At 37.9% G+C, this 17738-nt stretch overlaps 1 protein-coding gene across 1 annotated transcript in view; it reads right to left on the bottom strand.

Moving 5' to 3' along the window:
• The window catches only part of EDIL3 (EGF like repeats and discoidin domains 3), a 296232-nt gene that overhangs the window by 217115 nt on the left and 61379 nt on the right, over nt 1-17738 (bottom strand). The window contains exon 4 of the mRNA XM_032851188.1: nt 13998-14126. Within this exon, the coding sequence (XP_032707079.1) occupies nt 13998-14126 (129 nt within the window). The remainder of the gene's footprint in view (nt 1-13997; nt 14127-17738) is intronic.

Genomic DNA, 17738 nt, shown 5'->3' with positions numbered 1-17738 from the left:
ATTAAAATCCATGTGCATAGACTTGCAGGTATACAATGAACTTCATCCTAAACGAGTACAAAGAAAATGATTCTGAAAAATGCTAGCTGTATTGTCACTAAAATAATATCTTTTCAACTTCTAAGTGGACTCCAATGGTTACACTGTTCAAATACGGTGAGTCATTTATAAATGGCTCCACAGAAATTTGGAGTAATTTCCCAGCCTCTAAAAAGGCTAACTTGGACCTTTGGAGCTGGTCATCAGGGATTTATCTTTACTGTTGTACACATTGTACTGTGTTTGCTGTTCTCACTATATAGGCAGAGCCAATCATGAAGAATTTGGAATAATTATTTATTTTTAAGATATACCCTGATTTTCCCTAAAAGCAGTTGAGACAGCTTGCAAAAAATCCCTACATATTAAGAGAGGTAATAAAAATAGACATCTGAAACCATATCGTGTCATGGGAATGATAGGATCCTAGGATAGAATACTTACTGATTTGTCTATCCAGACAAGCAAAATCGCTTCTATAGTTCTCAGTGAAATGAGTTCTCAATGAAAACATTGAGCATCTTTGTTCCTCAGAGAAAAGAAACATGTACTTCCCTGAATTTATATAAATTGTACCAATAATACACCGATAATAGGTATCTTGTCATTCACTCAACAAATATTTACTGTAAGCCTACTATGTGATAGGCACCTTGCAAGATATAAGGGATAAATTGGTATGTAAAATAAGCACATAACTGCCAAATAAGGGCAAGTAACCCCAACAGGTCTAGTATAAGAGACAAGACAATTACAATTATTTCCATGGCAATTCACCATGGTTTTCTCTAGGTTTCTATTTGGGTGGTCAAACCATAAGCTGAGCTCCTACTAGTCATTCATTTATCAATTATATTTTGAGTACATGCCATATGCAAGGCACAGTTCTTGGTTATAATCAGGAATCAAGAATGACTCAAGTGGAAATTTACTTTAAGCTACCTGGGGTAATGAGAAATACACAAATAAATACAAAGTAAGGTAGACAGAATGGAGAAATATGTGTCAATTAAGGTCAAATTAGTGGGGGCTTTCTTGCTTGAAGGAGTGGAAATTGTGGAAATGTTCCTAGAGGATCTTTTCCTGGTATTTCAGATGAGCCATAAGGAAAAGGGCTCCCCAGCAGGGAAAGCACATCAGCAAAGGCAGCACAATGGGCAATCAAGGAAGAGCAAGTGGCTAAGTTGGGCAAAGCATCTGGTATATAAAAGGGAATATGGGACTACAGTAGGGAAGGAAGTTAGGTCAGGGCTAGGTTCGACAAGTGGTAAGGTTCAGCTTATGGAGTTGGTGGCCCTGTGTCTCTTACTATGCAAAGGCTAGCAATGGAGACATATAGCTAGACTTTTGCCTTCAAGGACTTTATAATCTAATATGTATATGGCAAGGCAAATGCAAGATCCTTGCAGTTAATTATTCTCATGTACCTTTCATCTACCAGATGATGTACAGTTTTCTAAAGACAGCAACAACACAACTGGCACCCATCTGGGAAGGGCATATTCAGATGAGCCATCTGATCTGTGACATAACCACCTTTTCCTGTGCCTACCTCGTATGAGTGACTACAGTTTCTCAGGACCCATTTCTCCCAGAAGGGTAACTCTTGTGCTGCAGTCCTCTCTAAGTACCGCTGGCTCCTGTCCTACAATATTACTCTTGAAGGATTCACTGCCTTGGCTGTGAGAATGTAGCCCACAGAGGACCTCAGCTCAACCTAAAGAGATGCACCATGAAAGCATACAAAAGTGGGGGACAGCAGCAGACAATGGGCTGAGATGGTAAGAGCGTATATGGAGAAAAGTGACTCCAAGAAAAACAGGGTGCTGACTGCAAAGCACAAACTCTATGGCACAGAGTCTAGAAACGAAAGTGGAAATTGGCTCTCTAGATATTCCTGATGGAAAGCATTTCTCACCATTCCTTCATATCTCAGACAAAGGAAGTCACCACAGCAGGGCAACACTAACATAATCACTATCTCTGGGGAGAATTTTGAGTGCTGAGTCAAAGCTCATAGACAAGTATGCGTGGGTGGACTTTATTCCTTGTGTGTATGGCATGAAAATGAGTCTATGAGAAGATGCAAAGGATCCTTGAATTGATGTTCAACCTCACACCACTTGCCACCTCCATATTCACCATTCAGTTGACTGTAACTCCTGTACCGTCCCATGGCTCTACCTTACTTTGTTTTCATCTATCCTTTCTTCTTTGCCTAAAGATGACTCTTCATCTGAGCTTTCAATGCTATTCCCACTCTCCCATTCCCATCTTTTCCAGGTAATTGAGTTAGACAATATTAAACAAGTTCTTAAAATCATCTAACGATTGTGTTTCTATCACTCTTTATATACTGCCAGGCTTGCCAGAGCTTTCAATAAGTTAATGAACACTGGCAATCTCCAAAAGGAGGAAAAAATGTACAGTGTTCCCAAACTTGTTTGGCCACAGGACTTTTGTTAGATGAAGCAGTGTTTTTCTCCATATTAATTTCATCAGCTATTGAAGTCATACACTGTTTTGTACAGCTTCTTGGTTTTTTGTCTTCCACAGAGCCCAACATCATGGAAGACATGTTATTAGCAGACAACACATTAATGGCAGATCGGTTAACAGATTAAAGTTTCAGTTACTCACTTATTTATTTAGCAAATATTTACTGAGCATCTACTGTGAACTTTCTAGGCATTGAAAAAGAGGAAAAAGTAAACAAATAAGTCCTTACTCTTAGGAAGCTTACTTTTTAGAGGCAGGAAAAACACTAAAAAATAAATACATAACATGTCAGGTGGTGAGGAGTGCTAAAAAAATAAAGGAGAAAAAAAATTTAAAAAAATAAAGGAGAATAAGAGGAGCCAGAGAATACAGAGATGGTAGAGGAAGGTTTTACAGAATGACATTTTATTCAAGTCAGGTGGAGAAAAGCACTCTGAGAATTAGCACTTGTGCAAATATCTAGTAAGAAAGGGAGCGAGCCTCATTGCTATCTAGGAAAGAGAGGCTTGGTGAACACAAAAGCAAAGGCCCCACTCTGGAAGCAGGTTTGCTAGGTTTGCAGACGGCAAGGAAAATGGTGTGACCAAAGTGGAATCAGCGTGATGGAACATGCATGGTTGGAGAGAAGGTCAGAGATGGCCAATCTCTTGGTTGCTCTACAACTTTGGATTCTACTCCAAGGGAACTAGGAAACCACAGGTGGGTGGGGTGGGGTTGGGGTTGTACAGATCTGCCCTAATATGAGTTGTGTTTTAAAAGGATCACCTTGGCTATTGTTTTGAAAATGGCCTAAAGACAATGTAGAGATAGCACAGTTATTTGAGTATGTCATAACGGGTAATGGTGCATTAGTCACACAGTGGAAGTGTAAGAAGTCATCAGAATCAGAACCAGAATTATGTTTTTTAAGTAATTACATAGCATACAGGAGACACAGGGTATAGGTAACTCTTCTACAGCATTTCATTGGAAAAGAGACATCTGGAACAACAGTATTAACATGTTTTCGTTCTCTCTTCTCTTTTTCCAATCTCCCCTTCCTTGTTCCCTCCATCTCACCCCCACTTTTAAGAAGACATACAGTCTTGATTACAAGACTTCAATTCTAAACTGAGACATCTAGTGTTCCCATCCTCTCAGGGGCAAAATTAGCTCAGATAAAATCAGTATTTATTTTAGCTTTCAGTCTCAATTTCTTTTACCATAATTAAAGAAAAAGTATCTTGAAAATCAATCATGTTTATGAATGTATAGAATTTTTAATTGTATGTAATACTGCATATATTAAATTGCCTGGATATCATCAATATGGACTTAAAAGTAGGCAAATTGACCAGTTATTTCTGTTTCACACCTAAGGAAAACAAGGCTTAGCATAATCATTAGTTCAAGTTGATATGACTTGTTAATGGCATACAGTTCCGGCCTCTTCTACAGTAAAGTTCTCAACCTGCTTCATATCTTCTTTATTTAAATAAACTATACTCATTTTATTTAGAAGGATCAAGAAACAATTCCTTTACTTATCACTAAAAGAACTTTTTTTCATATGGCGGAGGGAAAGAATTCACATTTAGAAATGTTCCACTTTAAGATGTATCTTATAAAATGCTTAAAACTTCCCGAATATCTAAGGGTAATTTATTTCCAAAACACATATTGCCTTAATTTTTCTAAACTTATAGGCTATGGCATGATTGCAAAATCATTTAGGAATTATGAGAGCAAACTCAATCAAGACACATTTTAAAGGCTGATGTTAGTAAATAACCACTCAATGCAATTGTTATTTCCGGATTTCCCAATGATGTCCTCTTTTTCAAAATCATTATTATACTTTAGTATATAATTATATTAGTGATGATTTACATATCACTTCTATTTCCTTTTCTTTAAAATATACCAAATATACTGTATTTTACTGTTATGAATTGGCTAATATGAAAGATAAAGCAATATATAATATATCTAAAGACAACCAATCTTATTGGTCCTTTAAAAATATCAAAATTTGAAAATTTAGTATCTTAAGTAACATCATATACATTAAAGGCATTGATTATATATGTATATGTGTTTGTATTACACATCTTTGAAATCTTTAAAAGTTTAGAGTCTATGCTAATGATGCTGTTAAAAACTAGAAACAAATGTGAATAACAAGGCATACTAAAAATTGTAACGTCTTATAATTTTTTTTGAAGATTTGTTTATTTGAGGTGGGAGGGGCAGAGGGAGATGGAGACATAATCTCCAATAGATGCCCCACTGAATGCGGAGCCCCACGTGGGGTTCATTCTCAAGACCCATGAGATCATGACCTGAGCGAAAACCAAGAGTCAGATGCTCAACCAACTGAGCCACTCAGGAGCTCAAAATTATAACAATATATTATACTGCCCTAGTCTATGGCAAAAGTAAGAAAGGTTATCATGTATCTGAACAATTCATTAGCAAAAAACAAATATTTACGATCCCAGTGGAATCCACTCCAAATTATTTTCCAAATCTGAATACTGTTCAGCTCTTCCCAAGTCCCCAGGACCACTTTAGTCCTAGTCATCATCACCTAAACCAGCTGGTCTCAGGTGTTCCACTCTTGCCTCCAACACAGCCGGAGGCCCTCTCCAAACAGAAGTCAGTTTGTGTACTTTCTCTTACTCTTCACCCTTCAAAGGTGTCCTTCCACATTACAATCAGATAAAAAGTTCTCCCTGTGGCTTATAAGGCCTTCCATGATCCTTTCCACCCCTCTCCTCAATATTCACCATACCCCAACCACACAGCCCTCTTACGACTCTAGCATTTGCTATTTCCTCTCTTGGCTTGCCTAGCCTCCTAACTTCATTTACCATCTAGGCTCAAATGTCAATTGCTGGGAGAAAACTTTCTTGGCCATGCCTACAATAGCACACGAACACCTGTGCCCTTTGTCTTTACCCTTATAATATACGTCAATACTTGGCATAGTATAACATTATAATCTTTTTTAATTGAGATTTTTTGTTGAGATAATTGTAGATTCACATGCATTTGTAAAAATAAATCAAAGAAATCCCATGTACACTTTGCCTAGCTCCTCTCAATGGTTAACATTTTGCAAAACCATAATATAAAAGCACAACTAAAATACTGACATTACTATGTCAATCTTACTCAGATTTCTCCAATTTTACTTCTATGCATTTGTATAAATGTAAGTAAGTCTATACAATTTTATCACATATGTAGGTTTGCTCATCTATCATCCCAGTCAATATACTAAATAGTTGCAACACCATAAAGGTATCTCATATCCTCTTTTAACTACATTCAGCTACCTCTCTTCTCCTCTAACACTTGAAAACTACTAATGTGTCCTCTATTTCTAAAATCTTGTCACTTCAAAAAGTTAACATAATTAGAATCATCTTGTATGTATTCTCTTGGGATTGGCAATTTTTTTTCACTCAGCTTAATTTCCTGGAAATTTATCTAAGTTATTGGATGTATCAACAGTTTCTTCCTTTTCATTAATGAGTGGTAAGTATGCCATGGTATGCATATACAACTGTTTACTTAACCATTCATCTAGGCATCTGGGCTGATTCTATTTTTGGCTATTACCAATAAAGCGGCTAAGAACATCCACATATAGATTCTGGTGTGAACTTAAGTTTTAATTTCTCTGGGATAAATGCCCGAGAGGATGATTGCTGGGCCATATGGTAAATGCATACATCATAGTTTTTATTACCCATTTCCCCATTACTATAGAAGTCCTATGAAACCAGGGACTTGGTTATTTTGGATCGGTGCTGTATCCCAGTGTCCAGAACATACTTGGCACAGAACAATGAGTTAACATATATCTGTTGGCTGAGTAGACTTCAGAGCCTTATGGAGCCAATGTGCACAGATGCTTTTGCTTTTATTACTGATTAAAATGAAATGAGTCAGCAAAAAGTCTCCCTGGGAAAAATGATTGAGACGAGAGTAAGAGAGGTGTGGCCCCTGAGGTGTCAATTTGAGCCCTAAATGGAAGAGCAGTTAAGCTGGGCAGCTGTGTGTATAAAGCCCCAGGGAACACATCAGTTGCCTGGATGGCCACAAGCAGAAGACAGAGCTGCCTACTGTTTAGCAGTATTTTCAAGATGGGACCAGCTGCAGAGTCAGGGAGCTTGTATTCTTTCCTAAGCACATGTTGGCACCCTGGCAAAATAATAAGTAAGCTCCAAAAAAAAAGTGTCAAATGTGTAAATAAATTAATTACTTCGTCACAGGATTGGGTTAAGTTTTCAGGGGAGAATGAGGCTTTACACAGGCCACTGGGATGGACAATGGTAGTTCAGAGAACAGAAATTTGGAAATAATTGTTAAGGGCATAAGCTGGGAAGCTTGGGAAATTTGGATTACATGCAAAAAACCTTATTTTTTTAAATTGTATTTGTGGAACTACGTCTATTCCTGGAGATCCTTTTATATAATCATGAGTCAATCAGTTCTAGAAGGTCAGGTCTATTAGTATAAATATACCACTTTCATGAGTATAACCTCCTGGCAAAGTTTGTTTAATGTGTTTTTGTCCAGAGTTTGTTTTCCTGACAATCAAATTTCTTTTAATAAGTAACAGAAAAAGAAAGAATGTTTAACTGTTATTAAAAGTAGCAATTTTCAAATATTTTGAGTTTGTGAATATGTGTGTATCTTATTGCAAAAATCACAAACTGTGTCCATATTTGAGTAGTGTAAATGTCCATTATATATATATGTCCCAGGACAGTGCTCTTTGTAAGGCTCCTGAAAGGGTGAAAACACAAAAATTAAAATGCCTTGGTACTCTGATAGATTAAGGAATAACATATTTTAAAAACAGTGACCTAATATCTTTCTCTGGCCAGATTCTTTCAATCAGTTCTTGCTGTAAATGGTTGAAAATAACAAAATTCAGGGGCGCCTGTGGCTCAGTAGCTTAAAGCCTCTGGCTTTGGCTCAGGTCATGATCCCAGGGTCCTGGGATCAAGCCCTGTATCAGGCTCTCTGCTTGGTGGGGAGCCTGCTTCCCCCTCTCTCTGCCTGTCTCTCTGCCTACTTATGATCTCTGTCTGTCAAATAAATAAACAAACAAACAAACAAAAAGAAAATAACAAAATTTAATAAGGTTGCATGATTATACATTTAATGTGGGATTATGTTTGTGTATCCCAAACTCGGTTTAAGTATTTCTCTGCTTAGATTTTTAAGGCATAGTAATTCCTCATGGTATGGTTCTAGAACACTGATTCCCAGCCTTGGTTGCACATTAGAATCATCTGGGGAGATTTAAAACTCCTAATGCCTAGCCCATACCCCAGACCAATTAAATCACAGTCTCTGGGGTGAGAGCTAGGCATCAGTATTTTTCAGAGGTCCCCAAGTGATTCTAATGTGCAGCCACGGTTGAGAATCAGTGTTCTAGAATCATCTGCATTAGTTTCACTAGCATATTTATTAAGAGTTAGACCTGGGTCCACAATTATATGGATTAAATTAGAATACCTATAGATGAGCAAAAGAAATCTGAATATTTATCTGTACTCCCAGATGCACACTAAGTTTGAGAACCTCTGGCTTCTAGAGTTAAGGTGGCTAACACTGACCTGTAAAGTCATCAGTGAGTAGGACAATTTGAAATTTCAACCCACAGTCAAGAAATCTTTTGGGTTTTGGAAATAAGTTTATTCTGGAAGTCTCATTAGAGGTCTGAATTTAGCTAGTGTAGTTACATAGTTTGCAGGTGTCAGTAGTAACTTCAGGTAAAGGTTCCAAACAGTTTTCAAGTAAATACTTTATTAGGGGAAACTGATCTTCCCATGGAAAGCTAAAATAAAGAGGCCATCAAGCTAAAACTAGAAAGAGTAATTTTAAAAAATAATAATAACTTATAAGAATTAAAGATATTAAGAGAGGAATTCTTAGAGAAAAGCATAGAGTTGCAATTGAGCTTCCCCTTGCCCACCACTCACTTTTTTCTTAAAAAAACTACAATGAAAATATTTTCAAAGGAAGGGAAAAAATAAAGACCAACAGGAATCCCCATTATGTTTAAAAATATTTGCCCAGTAAGGATACTTAACCCTTTAAAATATGTAAAGTATGCTCTCAAACCTCTCATCTGATCCTGACAAATAACCTGTTTAGATCCGCTCTCCTTCCTTGAAGAGTGAGAATGAAGAAAATTTGTGCTTAACAGGAATTGAAGGTTGGGAGCTGCACATGCATAGGGAAGAACGGTCAGAATGCTTTGAGGGGTAATGTGGACAAGGATCTCTGGGAACGAAGATACCGTCCTTCCCTAAGGCGTTAGATTTGTTCCCAGGCAACAAATAAAATATGATTACTTCTCGCCAGCCCAAAATGCAGCTCCCAGAATAAAATTGCATATATAAAAATATCTCCCAAAAGCCTAACCTTTAGACAATTTTGGTGCTCAATTCATCCTATAATTTACATACACACACATATACACATGTACATATATATATATATATATATACACATATATATACATATGCACACACACACATATATATGTCTATGTGTGTGTTTCACATTATTCTATGGTATTTGAAGAACATGTATAATTTGGTAATTCCATATAAAAATTAATATGAATCATTATTAGTTTTACAAAATTATAACCTCTGCTACTTTCATGATAAAAAATGCACATGTAATGGCTAAAATCCAAAACCCTGACAATAAAAACAAATGCTGGTGAGGATATGGAACAACTCGAACTCACCCATTGCTGGTAAGTATGCAAAATGGTAGAACCACTGTGGAAGGCAGTTTGAAGCTTCTTACTCTCAAGCATCCTTTTACCAAATGATCCAGCAATTGCACTTCTAGGTATCTACTCAAGTGAGTTGAACACTATGTCACGCAGGACAAAAGAAAAACCTGCACATGAATGTTTATAGCAGCCAAAAAAACTGGAAACAACCAAGGTATTCTTCAATAGGTAAATGAATAAACAAACTTGATACATCCATAAATTGGAATATTATTCAGTTTTTTTAAGCTATCAAGATACAAAATGACATGGAGGAACCTTAAATATATATAGCGAAGTGAAAGAAGTTAGTCTGAAAGGGGTACATACTATATTATTCTAGCCACATACACTCTAGGATTCTAACTACATGACATTTTGGGAAAGGCAAACTGTAGAGATAATTAAAAAAAAAAAATCAGTGGTTGCCAGGGATTTTGCAAGGGAAGAAGGGATGACTAGGCAGAGCACAGAAGATTTTTAGGTCAATGAAACTATTTATGAGGCTATGGTAGATACATGATATTATGTATTTTTCAAAATCCATAGAGCTGTATAATACAAAAAGTGGATCCTAATATAAACTATGGACGTTAGATAAAAATGATGTATCAATATAATTTTATCAATTGTAACAAATATACCATATTAATGGAATGTTAATAATAGAATAAACTGTGCAGGGAGGCGGAGGGATAAATGGGAACTCCCTGCTTAATTTCTCTGTAAACCTAGAAGTATTCTAAAAATGAAAATCTATTAATTAAAAAAAGATCATGTGTAGATAATATAAATGCTGGCACTGGAAACATTTTTTTTCCTAATCTGTAACATATTGACAAAATAGTTGTTAAAGTAAATCTATTAATTATGTATTTATCACTCCTATATCATGAAACTTAAAAATTCTTTAACTAGTTAGCTATATTCCCAAAGATACTTAATTCACATTCTGCCACACAGAAATAAATTAATACCCCCCCATATATGGATGCCTAAAGAATTTTTCTCAATCCTTTTTCCAAATGAAATGTTCATATTATATTGGTACATTTCTCATTTTCATTGATTTTCAATATAGTTTTGATTTGCAAAAGCGATAAATATTTTGCCTATAACATAGTTATGTAACTGCAAGCTGATTACTTTCAGCTACTGAAAGCCTTGTGCAGTACTTCTCAAACTTCAATATGTGTGTGGGAGTCTACTGGGGATCATTAAAAAAAAAAAAAAACAAAAACCCAAAACAAAAGCTCATTCTGATTTAGCTGATGTGAGGTAGTCCTGATAAAATACATTTCTAACAAGCTTCCAGCCAAGGCTGATGTATGACCTCTCACTTTGAGCAGCAAGGTTCTCGAGCACATTTGGGCCATGAGAATATTACCACTGTGAAAAAATTAACCCAAATACCTAGCAGTTCTTACAAGGGATTAAAGAGCTGTTTTAAAAAGAGAGCGAGCGAGCTGCTTTTTTGTTTCTCCTACCTAAAAAAGCTTTCGGGGCTCCCAGAACTTCTAAATCTGTTTTCCCAATATATAATTCTTTTCAATTTCATCCATAAAGAGAATGGCTTGATAACCTTTGTACAGTGTGCAAGCTACCCATTTAGCTATAATACTCTCCTAGCTTGTATGAACCAAAGACCATCCATTTCTAGTTCAATTCCTCAATTTGTGTGTCTTCAATCGCAGAAAGGTCAAACAACTGGCTCAAGGTCATTTAACCAATAACTGTAAAGGTCAGGTCTAAATCCAGGTCTCTGATTTTAAACCCAGTCCTTTTCTCTCCATTCTCTGTTTCTGATAATGATCCACTTCAGAGAATAGGGACTAGCTTGCTGAGAACACAAAATCCCAGTTCTGCATTGAATCTCTCAGCCTCAGGCTTCCCAGGGCAATTCTTAACATGGATTTAAAGTCTTGTGGGGAACCAGGTGCAATAAGGGAGAGAATTATTTTGTGCTTCAAAATAAGCCTTGAAATTCAACAAAATTATGTGAATTAATGAGCTTATTTGAATATGGTGTAAGGTATGAGAGAAAAGACTTGGATGTTCCACTATGGAGAGGGTGGCCAAGAATGGTTTGTTCTAGTTCTTCAAACCTGACGGTTCTCTTGAAAGCGTTCATAGCTAACCACGTGTGGGAGTAAGAGGCGGACAGACACCTCCCCAGGACCTTGGCCAGAGCAAACTCCCTTATACTAGGATAATCAAATGGTAACCAAATGTCCTCAGTGGGATTTCAAAACTATTAAAGATAATGGAAACGAAATGTTTCTTCACAATATGAAGAAAACAAGGCTGAGAGATGTGAAAATAATATTGTGCCATTGTACAGATATTGGTTGGAACTCAGATTTGGAGTTTCTCGACCTCTGGTTTAAGGACTAGCCCTAACTTCATACTGATAACAGCAGTAGTTAGGATTACAGAGCTAGTCAATAGGAAATATTTAAGTGATACTAGTGTCTACATATGCTGTCTAAATACTGTCCTAAGGATTTCTAACGGTATGAATCTGTGTATACCCTTACTCTCTCCCTCCTAGAGCCCTGCCGCATAGGCAAGAAAAAGTTAGGATAATGGGAACTTGGGAAAAATTCCTGCTTCAGAACTTTGGACAGCATCCCATTATGAAAACTCTGTTCTCATTTAAAAGGGGGACTCCTCTGTAAATGTACATATGTATTGGATGCAAGTGGCTCCAAATTAAGGTGCTTAGCTGGGTGGCCAGACTGTCTTCCTCTGGGCACTACTCTGACACCATATTACAAAGATTTGTAAATACGTAAGGTTAGAAATATTCTCTTCATGGGATTAAATGAATGTCAAGGCAGCCAAGATTTTGGGCTCCCATGCTTATCTCCTTGGGGATGTCCTGAGCTGTTTGTGTGTGAAAGCCAAGCAAGGACACCACAATAAGGGAGAGTCAGCCTTGATTCTGGCCCCGTCTGAGAAAAATGAGTAGCTCTCAGTTCCTCGTGGGTGATCGGAGCTCTTAGAGATAATTACAAGCAGTTTAGGTTCCTGTTGTAAGAAGCACAAATGCCACTTACTATAACAGGCTTCTGTGGAAATTTTACAAATTCCCAGCTACAGCAAGTCTCCAGAAAAGTACATTATGCTCCTATCATCTCAGAGCCAGGAGGTACTCTGTGTTTTTGGCTGGTGGTTGGAAATCTGGCTCTGGCTGATACAATGAGCTTCAGCTTACTCATCCCTAACACCACGGTCTTCACCATCCCTCCAGTATTTAGAGCTCATATATTCATTCCTCATTCTTCCTACCATGTGCCATTCCTCTGTTCCCCTCCTTCCGATCAGAATCCTCTCCTGCCTTCAAGACTTGGCTCCCGTTCCTCAAAAAGTTGAAAATAGAGCTACCCTACAACCCAGCAATCGCACTACTGGGTATTTACCCTAAAGATACAAATGTAGTGATCCGAAGGGGCACATGCATCAGAATGTTTATAGCAGCAATGTCCACAGTAGCCAAACTATGGAAAGAACCTAGATGTCCATCAACAGATGAATGGATCAAGAAGAGGCAGTATATATATACAATGGAATACTACGAGCCATCAAAAGAAATGAAATCTTGCCATTTATGATGACGTGGATGGAACTAGAGGGTATTATGCTTAGCGAAATAAGTCAATTGGAGAAAGACAACTATCATATAATCTCCCTGATATAAGGAAGTGCAGATGCAACATGGGGGGTTTGGGGGATAAGAAAAGAATAAATGAAACAAGATGGGATCGGGAGGGAGACAAACCATAACAGACTCTTAATGTCACAAAACAAACTGAGGGGGGGCCAGGGGCAGGGGGGTAGGGAGAGGGTGGTGGGGTTATGGACATTGGGGAGGGTATGTGCTATGGTGAGTGCTGTGAAGTGTGTAAACCTGGCGATTCACAGACCTGTACCCCTGGGGCTAATAATAGATTATATGTTTATTAAAATATTAAAAAAATATTAAAAAAAAAGACTCGGCTCCCCAGTGACAGCCCGCCCTGATAGCACACTGTCCACAGTGGCCTCCCTGCTGCACCCCCTTCAGCCATTAAGGACCCTGACCACTTGCTTGGCATTTATGTTGAGCCATACTTCTAAGAAGACAGCATCACAGGCAGACCTGTTTAACTTCCAGGGTAAATAAGAACGGAGATAAAAGAGAAATGCAGGTAACATATCTGTTGAATTTTCAAAGATTTTCACACTAAAAATGCCATTGTGTAAGAAGGATGGAACTGGCTCATAGACAGGGCCGGGTGGACAGTTTTCTTTTCTTTTATATCTCTGAGCCTCATCAACAGAATAATATCTGGGAAGCCTGAAGAGTATAGCTGCAGGACAAGTATGAAAGAAAGAGGCAGACATCAGTTTAAAGTAAAAGGCAAGATTTTGCAAGTTTGGCTGGAGAATAATGAAAAAGAGCACAAAACTATTAGCCCCATACACCACTGGGTGGAGTGAAACACAGTTCAGGAGTCCTCAGTGGGAGATGTGATATATTCAGTGGGAGAGAAGCAGCATTAGCCAAGTCTCAGGGTTCTTTGCTGCGGGAAGCTTCTATCAGTCTATGACCAACGAGAATGATAATGACTTGTATACTTCGCAATCAATACTAATAAAAGCACAACGACTATGGATGACTTACTGTGCTGACAGTGAATCCCATTAAATCCTCGAGGACATTTACAGACGTAACCTATGAATGTGTCCCCTCGGTACGCTTCACTTATTTCACAGGTTCCTCCATTATGGCACGGATTAGGGATGCAGGGACCTGAAAGACAGAAGAAAAATTGCTGCATTATGCATACGCTTGAAAGGAGATACTGGGCCAACCTTTTGCAATTAACAATTTTATAGAGAAAAGTGTTCTGGATTTTAGCGGCATAGGAAATGGAGCTGTTGGGCGGGGCTCTGAGACTAACAGGCTGGGATTGAAGCGTGGCTTCCTGACTTTTTAGCCGTGTGGTTTTGGAGGATTTATTTCACCTCTCTGTGCCTCAATCTCACCTTCTGTCAAATGTCAGTATTAAAGGAATCTATCCCAAAGGGTGATGATACACAGATGAAAAGAATTCCCAAATATAAAACACCCGAACAGTGTGTGATGCACATTAAGCAGTCAAAGAAGAAATATTAGCACTGAGTAAAATACAGTTATTAAGTTCTCTGAATTGCAAAATATCTTCTGCATGTTTCAAAAGTAATACTGAACAGCAATTTCTGGAGAGATGAACACTGAAGAGCTTTATAAAACTACTGGTGAAAACAGCATAAACTTGCAAATGACTGTAACCACGCAGTCCAAGGGAAGTGGATACCTTCTTGCAATACTTTTATTGGTTATTTATGGATTTGTAGTGGGGCATACTTCTGTGAATCATGATTTTTGCCAGTCTATAAGAAGTAGCTCATCAAGTTACAAATATAGGGAAAAACGGGGGGAAAGGGGAGAGGGAGAGAGAATCCCAAGCTGACTCCCTGCTCGGGGAAGAGCCCGACACAGGACTTGATCCCGCGACCCTGAGCTCATGACCTGAGCTGAACATAAGAGTTGGCTGCTTAACCAACTGAGCCATCCAGACACCCCAGGCTCATCATTTTAAACTTTGAGAAAGTGTAACCTCACCAGAGCACAGTACCTGTGACAGCCAGTAGAAGTGTGGTGTCTGATCTTTGGAGAAAACCAGCTGTTAGCACTATGTGGGTATAGACCTGGGCTAGTCCTATCTAACTATAGAAAGAGTAAAGCTCTTTCTACACCATCTTCCTTCCTTCCTTTTCTCTTTTTGGAGGTGACAGGTTTATGTCACAGTCTGAAGGCTCATCCTACCTTCTCTTGCTTCCACTCCCCCCAATAATCTCTTGCATCTCTAATTCTTAAAGTCTTACAGGTGGCTTATAGTTGACTTCTTTGAATGATGCCTATTGACTCGGGTCAGAATCCAGACTGGACATTGGGAGGAAGGGAAGAGAGAAGTTGAAGGAAGAAAAAGATCTCCCTGGAAGATGAAGGAAGACCAAGGAAAAATATATAGTATTCTCTAATTTTGTCTTTTTTCATTTTGTTTAACCAAAGAGACATTTATGAGTGAAAGAAAAGCCACTGAAGAGAAAGTTAAGATGTGCATATTAGAAAAGAAAGAAGAGTAATTAAAGTCTCATTATGCATGAAAAGGTGAATGCCTAAGTCCTGGAGGAAAATTAGTCAAGAAAAGGAGCAAGTGGTTTTAACAGAGAGTAGGGGGGCAGTGATAGGGCTGGGTACAAGAACAGTAACAACTTGAAGCAACTAGGCGAGAGCTCCCTGAGGCAAGGCTGTTGGAAAAGAAAAGGTGAAGGACTCCTTAAGCATTGGTCAAAGCCATTTAAAGACTTAACGAGACAGAGGAAATTGACCATCATCATTTTGAACAGTGCGACAGAATGTTAATGACAGGAAGCACTTAGGAGTTGGGCAACATTGTCTTGCATTGAGTCAAGCCTTTAAAATTTGATTCCTTTCTCCAGCAACTGTCTTTGAAACTCAGTTTCTTCCAGTTTAAAATTTCATGAAATACAACAGCTGTAGAATCTAATAAGAATATGCATGAAATAGAAAACAATGTGGCAACGCTATTGTGTCTGAACCTTATTGATAGGACTTAACTTTCAAAAAGTGAAAAGAAATTAGTGTACCTGTGATTTTCCTCCAGATACCTTCATATCAATTAAAAACAATATATTGATTTAAGTAGGCAGTTTTGTGTTGTGCAGTATATGTTAATTAAACTAATGAACACCTGCCTTAAAGATGGTACACAGCCAATGTTTAAGAAAGGAAGAAGGTGCAACACCAATGATCAGTTTTGTGGCAACTTGAATCAGGTTTCTTCCACTACTAAAAGATGCAAAGCATGCCACAGAACTCATCTATCCTTTTCTTTCTCAGTTTCTATTTCTTCCCTCCTCCAAATTAATTCACATTTGATGGTGCCTTACGATTTACAAATTCTTTTCACATAAATAATCTCACTTTATTTCTCACAATTCCATGAGGTCATTGCCATTACTATTAGCTTTTAAATTAAAAAAAAAAAAAAAAGAAAAAGGGAAGGACAAATATCTTAAATAATGTTTCTCAAATGAACATCTACAAGGGATGCATTTAGGTCTCAAATTAACAGTCTATGATTCCAAAACCTACATTTTTTTAGAGATTGGAAAGCTGGCGTAGGGAGAATGAAATAAGAGTGATATTAGAGTTTCGATTCATCAGTTCACTTCAAAATAAGAAAAATTTTAAAAAAAAGGAAAAAGAAAAAAATATAAGAAAAATCATGACAGGTTTTTTAGTAACTGATAAGTGATAGCCATGTATATAACTGCTAGAGAAAAAAAATACATATATGCAATTATACTGAAAGAATTATGTAATTTTAAACAAACAAGGAGCCTTGGAGATCACCTAATCCAATCTCTCAATTTTGCAGATGAGGAAACAAAGCCTAATAAGAATTCAGAGATTTCTCAAACTAAAACAAAACAAAACAAGACAAAATAAAACAAAACACCCAATATAAGAAAAAGTGGGTTTGAGGATTTGTATCTAGGAGGAAAAAAGTTATTAAAACCAAAAATTATTAAGCTATTCTTTTCCCCTCAAGAGAGTGATTTAATTTATATCAGACAGGAAATAAACCTTTTCTATGCTCTCTTCCTCCTACAAAGCTGTAAGGGAGGGATTTAAAACAAGAACAACACAAAAGACTGAAACAGTAAGGCCTCTGCCAGGTCTTAGGTGCAGTTAAAGCCACCATTCCAAGGAAGGTGGTCTATGAATGTGACTTTGCAGAACAAAGGGTGAATATGAGCCTGATAGATGACTCCATGTACTCAAGCCCACTGCACCTAGGAAAAGTAGAACTTGGCTCGAAGTTGAAGATGAGCTAGTGGCTCTGCATACTAAAGGGGAGAACTCAGGAACGGATGGAGAACACCCAGAAGAGGAGACACCCAAAACAGAGCTGGAAGTGGACTTGAGGGACAGAGGCGGGTCAAGCACTATGTTGGGAAGCAGTAATAGGTGAAGAAAAGTAGCTAGCAAGAAATCATGGTCTCTAAAATTCAGGTTTAATTTGTTAGCACAGCTGCTATGTGAACCGTCTGCTAGGGCATCCAGATCCACACTCAAGTCTACCAGGCACACAGACCTGTGTGTGGTGTTTGGGGAAATCAAGAGGAAAGGACTATGCCATTCATCTGGTTCATACTGGCAGAAAGGAAGACACACTACAGCACGTGAAGCCCAAGGGATTCAAGAATCCAGTGGCTACAGGATTCTGAAGACAGAGCTGACAGGGGGTATTTAAAGTCCAAGACACTCTGGATATATCCTGAGGGCATA

This window comes from Lontra canadensis, unplaced genomic scaffold, assembly GCF_010015895.1.
Source record: "Lontra canadensis isolate GAN:19392208 unplaced genomic scaffold, GSC_riverotter_1.0 scaffold4, whole genome shotgun sequence".
Classification (NCBI taxonomy): Eukaryota; Metazoa; Chordata; class Mammalia; order Carnivora; family Mustelidae; genus Lontra; species Lontra canadensis.
This window is presented reverse-complemented; position numbering and strand designations above follow the sequence as displayed.